Source organism: Serinus canaria, chromosome 2, assembly GCF_022539315.1.
Source record: "Serinus canaria isolate serCan28SL12 chromosome 2, serCan2020, whole genome shotgun sequence".
NCBI classification, from domain to species: domain Eukaryota; kingdom Metazoa; phylum Chordata; class Aves; order Passeriformes; family Fringillidae; genus Serinus; species Serinus canaria.
Window position 1 is genome coordinate 44,271,287 of NC_066315.1, and position 8,040 is coordinate 44,279,326.

At 45.3% G+C, this 8,040-nt stretch overlaps 1 protein-coding gene across 5 annotated transcripts; it reads right to left on the reverse strand.

The window, feature by feature from the left end:
- Positions 1 to 108: 108 nt before the first annotated feature.
- LOC103812987 (C-C chemokine receptor type 8-like) lies at positions 109 to 5,361 on the reverse strand. 5 transcript variants are annotated; one of them, XM_050971585.1, is made up of 5 exons: positions 5,134 to 5,360; positions 4,418 to 4,475; positions 3,407 to 3,492; positions 3,252 to 3,314; positions 109 to 2,386 (listed from the first exon to the last, which is right to left on the reverse strand). In XM_050971585.1, the coding sequence occupies exons 4-5, from the start codon at positions 3,303 to 3,305 to the stop codon at positions 1,307 to 1,309; spliced, it is 1,134 nt and encodes a 377-aa protein (XP_050827542.1). In that variant the 5' UTR covers positions 3,306 to 3,314; positions 3,407 to 3,492; positions 4,418 to 4,475; positions 5,134 to 5,360; the 3' UTR covers positions 109 to 1,306. The 5 variants fall into 5 exon arrangements, with proteins under 5 accessions (XP_050827542.1, XP_050827543.1, XP_050827541.1 ...); XM_050971586.1 differs by having other exon boundaries at positions 4,418 to 4,514; XM_050971584.1 differs by having other exon boundaries at positions 4,418 to 5,360.
- Positions 5,362 to 8,040: the final 2,679 nt, after the last annotated feature.

Consider the following 8,040-nt stretch of genomic DNA (forward strand, 5'->3'; position numbering starts at 1 on the left):
AAACTGTCCAGGACAGAATGAAATGCAGATGGTGACACAAATAATGATGAAGCAGGTTCCTCAGATGTAAAGATAGTGCAATTACACTGCACACAGTATCTTTATTATGAAACTTGAAATATGGTGATATCTTGTAGGGACAAATAGAAGAGAACAAAAAGCTTTAGAAAAGCATTGCATTTATCTAACAGTATTTGCACATATAAAAGTACATATATGTATATATATGGGTATATGGGTGTGTATTTTTGTATATATACACACATGGGCAAGTATAGATATGCATGTATATATACATAGCTCTATATATATAGATACATATAGATATATCTATACAAATGGGTAGCCATTTACATACATAAAACCAGTCATTCCAAGTTGGAACAGTAACTGGAATGTCAACCCCAGCTGCCTGCTCAAGAGCAGTGACCACACTGGCACACCAGTTACCAGTTCAAAAAGTTTAAAAATGTTCAGAAAGTCCCCTGACAGGGATGTGTGACAGCTCATACCCACTATTTTTTCCACTCTTCAGCCTTTTTCCTGGTAACAATTTCTCCATCCATTCCTACAGCACTCATTCATTCCTGTAGGGGGTTGTTCCTTGACATTCACAGCGTCATTGCTGAGCTACAGCCTCAAACCCTTCCAGCCAAGAAGCTGCAGGCCCTGGTATCAGATGGGGAGTCAGGATCTTACCTAGATATTAATTCATATTGATTTTACCAAAACATGGACAGCATTTATTTATTGGTTGCTTATCCAATTACTCACTCACTAAGCTCTTCTGGGGCTGGAAGCACTGTTCAGATCTGTCAACTGGGAGCCAGGCCGTCTCATGACACCTTAAGCTTGGGCCCCATTTCCCTCCAAAGAGCAGGTTCCCACTCCTGGAGCAGGTCCCATCACTGCTCACAAAGCCATCACACTCTGCTGAGACGAGAGAAGGAATGGCCAAATGTCCAGGGTCTGGAAACAGAAACAGTTCTTTTCAGTACTCAGTCTGAAGGGGGGATGGTATGTTTCTAAGGTACCTCTCCATGCTGCCTGGCAGTGTGGGAGTCTGCTGGTAATTCCACAAAGTAAGCAAGGCAGGCATGTGCCTCAGGTAAGGGAGGATGATGCAAAAAAAAAAAAAAACTCTAAAAAAAACCTCTAAAAGCAACCACAATAAAAGCAAAATCAAGCAGCTGCTTCTATTTTTCATGTCCTAAAATGTTGCTCAAACAGTCCATGCCTGTGGATGCGCAGTTGAGGATTTCTCAATTTTAGGTCACCTGTCCAGGATGATAGTTTTGGACTTGTTCTACAAGACAGTGCCAACATAAGACAACTGTGAGGACTTTGTGTGCAGAGAGGAGTGCTTGTCCAGGCTGTGCCCACTGAAAGCCCCGTAGCCTTTGCAGTTTGACAGAAAACATGCAGATTTTTTGAAAATGACACAGAGATGCTTCTTGAACTTCTCACCCACGAAAGCATAGATGACTGGGTTGAGGCAGCAGTGGACAAAGGAGAGTGCCTCAGTCAGCTCTATGGCTAGGTCTAGCCTTTGGCTTGTCTGGCAGTCATTGATGATGGACATGTTCCTCAGAGAGTCCAAAAACAGCACAATGTTGACGGGGGTCCAGGAGAGAAAGAACACAATGACAACAATAAAAACCAGTTTTATTGCTTTGTACTTGTTCTTGGTATGGCACTTCTGAAGGTTTTTCAAGATGCTGTGATAGGAGAAAATGAGGACAACGACAGGGATTAGCCACCCCAGGATGTTGACTAAAAAATTACTGAAAGTCTTCCAGCCATAGTAGCCACCAGGATAGTGAGGGAGGCACTTAATCTGGTTTTTGTCATTCACTTCCTGGAAAAAAAGTAAGTCTGGCATTGATGCTAAAATGGCAACTGCCCAAACGACCAGACTGGTGATAAACCCAATGGCAGTTGTCCGAATCCCTTGGACATGGAGGGAGTGGACTATGGCCAAGTACCTGTCGAAGCTCATGATGGTTATGAAGAAGACATTGCTGTAGAAACCAATGAAGTAAACTGAGCTGATGATTTTACACAGTGCATTTCCAAAAGTCCACTGGCTCACAATGGAGTACTGAACCAAGAAGGGCAGGGAGAATACCAAGAAGAGGTCAGAGACAGTCAGATTCAGCAGATACACGTCAGTCAAGGTCTTGATTTTCATGGAGACTGTCAGAATCCAAACAACCAAAGCATTTCCCATGAGGCCTGCCACAAATAGTATTGAGTACAGTACTGGAAATAAAGTAGATGCAAATGCTGGAATACCTTCAGGATGACAGATGATGTGTAGTTCTGAGTAGTAGAAGGCATATTCATAGGCTGCAGAGGAGTTAGGTGTTGGTGAGATGTAACTCATCTGTTCAAGGACAATGAAATTTACATGAGCCAAATCCCACATTAGTAGATAAACCAGGCACGAGTCAGCTCACACCAAGCTGCATGAGGACAAAATTTATGTGCCACAGCTGTGGTATAACATGCAAATGAGGAATGAACATGAGTGATTGGCTATGCCCTGTAAGACCCAGGATAAATCCTGGGGCATTACAGGGGTAGAGGAGATCAAGAAAATGCAGCTGTGGTGGTTAAATTTACCAGCATCCTCCTGCTGGCTCCATGTGGGGCCATGGCCCATGCCCGAGTCCGGGTGGGTTACTGAGGCCAGAGACAGGGAGCATCCTCAAACCAGAAATGACATGGGCATGGCCAGGACGCTGAGAGCCCCTGATATAGGTTTTGGGGTCCTATTTTATGTTTCCTTCTGAAAGGAGAAAGGGAGCGTGGCCCAGAAGAAACTGACATGTTAGCACCCATCTCCTAAAAGTTTTGTTTCCAGTTAGGTGAGTACCAGAAATGGAATGCACCAGCAGCAGTGGCATGTCCCCTTCCTGCTCACCAGCCCCTTGCAGCCCACCCACCCCTCAGGGCAGTACTTGAGACAGCAAACAATTAAAGAAGATGGATAGCAGCATCCCTGTCAGGATGTCTCCATAGGACACTCCTAGCACTACCTCTGCCCTCAAGGACAATCTTCTTCTACAAGCACAGTGTTATCAGCTAAAGATATTTTTACCCTGTGTTTCCAGAGAACAACAATTACACTGATTTCTTCTAAATGCCCAATATCTCCACAAGTACTGCGTCCCATAGGAACAACTGACCTCTAAGATGTGCTACTGGCCCCAGCTTGCAGGAGAGCAACCCAGCAGGGAGTGACTCACCAATAAGTCCTCAGAAGCTCCGCTGCCCAGCAGGTCTGTCAAATTCTGCTCCATAATCCAACACTGTGCCAGAAAGAGTGCAAAAAAACTGTCTTTAGATGATGTATTTTTAAGAAGCAGGCATACCTTTGTGTATATAGGCTGGCAATATTTACCTTAGCTTATGCTGCAATGCCAAGTTGCAGATAAGGTCCTTGCTGTGGCAGTGCACAGTCCTAAAATAGCTTTTCCTCTCTGTGACCTGTGTTACATTAAAGATGCATGAAACCCCAAGCCAGTGAGTTCAGCCTCTGACTTAACACCTACAGAACGGAAATGTCAGCTTTATCTTCTGTATGATCACAAAGTTTTCATTTTGAGCATTTACATTCTTCAGTGGAAGAGATCTGCAATTTCCTCCATGTCTTTGAAGTGTTCCTGTCTCCCACCTGTATGTCCTGTACCTGCTGTCCCCGCTTTGCAGTTCCAGTGTCTAGGAGAGAGTAAGTAGTGCTGTCTCTGCCCTTTTCCTAGGACTTTTGGTGAAGATGGCTGAGGGGGATGGTCCAATGCTGCCAATAGCCAGTGATGGCCAAAGGCCCCATGTTTGCTTTAACATTTCACTTTTCCTTGGAAGGCACCTTCCCCCCGCACCCACCCAAGCACAGCCAGGAATACCTAAGGGAAATGATCATAGAATCATAGCTATTTAGGTTGAAAAAGGCATTTAAGACCATTGAGTCCAACCGTAATCCTAACACTGTACATTTGAACCTTTCTTCCCAGAACATACCTGCTGCAGGATGCTCTCACAGACTAACACTGAAATAATGACAGCCCTGAATTCCCACCAACTCTACCACATACCCACTGTGACCTCATCCAGATCCAACACAGCTTCTATCCCACAGCTGCCCCTGATCTTCCCGACAACACAAGATACAGGGGAAAGAGCAGCCCTAATGAATGACAGGAAACATTTGAAGTGTGTGTTATCTCCTAAAATACTGCTGCTCCTCACTAGAGCTTGGTACATTACTGAAATTCAGGCAAGTCATGTTGCATTAAGAAACAAATGGAACTCAGTTTCCTCAAGCAGAAAAAGCCAATTCTTTATTCACATAATTCATTTTTATATGGTGTCATCGTTTGAGCCTGGTGCAATGCCAGTGCCCCCACGAGAATACCTCTTTCCCTGGCATCCACTGTAAGATGTGATCAGAGACAGAGCAAAGCAGGCTCCAACTTGAGGTTGAAAAGGAAAAAAACTTTATTAACCTAAAACTACAGAGAAAAACACACAGAACACATAGAACACAAGATGAAAACCTTCCAAATTTCTTCCTCCTCCCCCCACCAAATTTCCAATTCCATTACCACCCTTTAGATAACCCATTCTCAGTTCCTGGAGAAGAGAGAAGTCCCCCTTGCACCACAGACTTCCCCAGGAAACAGTCGAAACTTCTCGTGTTTCCGTGTCACGTGTGGCACCGCCCGGAGAACATTTTGCCATCGTGACTTCTTCCTTCCATGTCCAGTGCTCTCACCACTGCACATGGACCAGAGCTGCTTCTAGGGTTTTTCCCTTTAAGGATACTTTGTCCAGTTCCAAAAAGAGCACAGTCCCTCTCCTTTTGGGACACCTGTCCCCCCCACATTTCATCCCCTGGGGCCAAGGGGTCTCTTGAACAGAGATCATCTTCCTCTTCCTCTTCTTCGAAGACAGAGGGGCAACACCACCACCCTCCTCACCTGTCGTCTCTGTTCACACACCTCCACATCACCGCACTCTCCCGGCTCTGAGCCATCGCCTCCCCCTAGAATGCAGTCTCTGTGTCACAGAGTTCTGCTGTGGCTATACAAGAAAAGTCTAGCCAAAGGCCACTCCATCATCTCCTCCTACCTAGGATTCTTCTCAAGATCCTCTCAATCTCATCAACTTCAGGAGGAATCAGCATTTGCAAGGTTTCCATCCTCCCCAGAAGGGTTAAAAGTCCCAGGCTCTCTGCCGGTTTACTTCATGAACTCCCACGCCTGGCTGCCCAGCTGGGCACCCCCCCCTTCTCCTTCATGCTGGCCGCGCTATCACAGGCACCGGCTCTGGCTCTCTCCCTCTCTCCAGGGGGGGGAATGGGGGATGGCTGCCCAAAGCCCTTGCAATGTTCTCCTCTACCCTTGGGCCCAGGCCTGGCCTACCGCCCTCCGGCCGCATGGCTCCCCTCCCCCCCTGCCCAGCTCGGAGCCGGGCAGGGAGGGTTTTGAGGGTCTGCTCAGTCCCAAACCGGAACTCAAAAAAGAGAAATTCCCCTGGGAGTTCACAGCTTTTAACCCCCTGTGTTCTCAGAGGCAGATCCATGCCCTCAGTGGACAAACCAGGTGCCAATATTAAAATCTGAACACCGATTGGCTTGACCAGACCACCACAAAAAACTTCATTTCCTCTCAAACCACGACATATGGTTTTCACAGACCTTGTGTTCAACTCCAATTGGCTACTAGTTTTCTTGCCACTCAATTAATTGGTTAATAACTGGCATTTTACCTTTCCATCAAATTTCTCTATTCTTGGATTGTTTACATATTTTTTTCACTGATTCTCATGGGACAGATCTGTTTATGCAGGTACAAACTAATTTTTCTTACTAGAATAGGTTGTTGTGTTAACTGTCATCATTCTTATGACTTTTCCTTATGGAAACTTACAAGTTACTTCTAGCCTAAATAGAGTAGCAGGGCCTAAACCATATTTAATAAGACCTTTCTTTTACAATATTTCTACCTGTCTGCAACAAGTCACATATCTTTTTGTTTGTTTTTCAACAAAGAGCACTTCATTGGGCATCAGGCCATAAATGTGCTACTAGAATTTCCACATGGAATGGTCTGTTGTCTTCCTCAAACCCTTTGGATGTCCACCTTCACTCACCATCACTCCAAAGGCAACAGGATAAATTTCTGTGAACCAAGAAAATCTGCAACTATTGCATGTGTAGCAGTGGATGGCTTTTCTCAGCCGTGGTGAGCAGTGTGACATTAGGTCAAAGTTTTATGTGTGAGTCAAGCCATGACAGCCAAGCTCTGCTGGGTATTAACTCTTGCAAAACCTGAAACTAGGAATTAAAACCAGAAACAAACCCTTCTGTTGCAAGCAGTGTTACTGGCAGTTGCTGGCAGTGTTGAAGCTTGATCTCCACTGCCCTATTGCAGGATTAAAACGGCACTCACATCTCTCTTGGTGCTAAAGTGGCAAAGAAAACAACTAGGAATTATTCAATGTGGAAAAAGATGTGTCCACCAAATGGGAATTTGGCAGTTCAGGCCTCTCATCTTTTCTCTCCTAAATAGAGAGATAACAGGCTATCAGAGCACAAGGACAGCGTCATGAAGGGACGCGGCTCCCTCTGCTGGGCATCCCTGCAGAATTGAGGCACATCCCTGCAGAGATGTGTGAGATCAGCAGTGCTGTTTCACCTCTTCGTTCATCATGAGGCTTATTTTCAGGAAGAAAAGGCTTCCACAGCAAGATAAGAACCTGGAGACTGCTATTGCTTCCAGGGTTGGATGAGCTCTTTCTTGGGATGCATGCCATTTGGCCAATATTGTTGCAGCTCATCTTGCTTCAGAAAGCTACAAAAAATGTCAATTGTTGCTCCACCCAAAGATATGGAGGGAGGGGATCTAGCCACACCATCCCCAGTTCCATACAGAAACATTTCAAATGCATCACTTGAGTTTTTCAACCTTACTACAGTTAAGCTTACTCCTCTAAACAATCTACTTACCTACTCCCATCCAGAACAGCCAGAAACACACCAAAAGAAACAGCCAAAGGGGCTTTTTCAAAATGATGCATATATCCCAGACAGCTTCCTTATATAATCAATTGTATAACAGATTGGGTTTACAAGGAAAAGTTTTGGTGGCAAGGGGGCTGCAGGGCTGCCTGATGTGAGAAGATGCCAGAATCTGCCCCCATGGTGGTAGTAGCCTGCAGAGGATCAGTAATAGGACATCACACCATGATCAGTATGATCAAATGAAGCTGATTTATTGCAAAAAGCAAGCTGTATTTATACTGTTCTCTATTGTTCACACCTCCAGAAAATACATGATTGGTTAAATCCTTCTACGCACGTATTTTAGTATTTCAGTTAATTTTAGTTAGTCTTTCTTCTTCACGTCTCTCACTGCGGTTTTCTTGTCTGTCTGAACCATCTCCTTCTGAGCCTGTTGTTCTTCTTTCGTGTCCTTCAAGGGCCTTGTGACCTTACTCAGTTTCTATGAAGGCTGGATTGTGCATATGGTGCATATGTCCATTGTCATGCAAAAAACTCTCAGCAGTAGCCAGTTCCAGCTGACTCCAAGATGGCCCTGCCACTGGTCAAAGCTGAGCCCATTGGTGACATTGGTAGTGCCTCTGTGATTCAGAAACACTGTGTAGCAGCAGCTGTGAGAGAGTGAGAATATGTGAGAGAAATGCCCTGCAGAGGCCACAGCTGGTGAAGATGGAGAGGAAGGAGGAGCTCCAGGCAGTGTGACAGAGATTCCCATGCAGCCTGTGATGATGCAAGATGTGAGGTGGGAAAAGAAGCACCAGGAGGGAAGGGGACAAGCTGATCTCCTTTTCCATGAGTCAGCAGACAAAGTTAGCTAATGAAATAAAAGGCATTCACTCACCCAAGGAGGGAACTGCTTAACAAGAGAGGAGCTTGCCAAAGGGAAGAGGGAGTCCATAAGGAAGTGCTTTTGCTAGCCTGTGTGTTACATTTTCTCAGAGAAGTGAGAATTTCTCTCTTCGGGGGCTGCCACA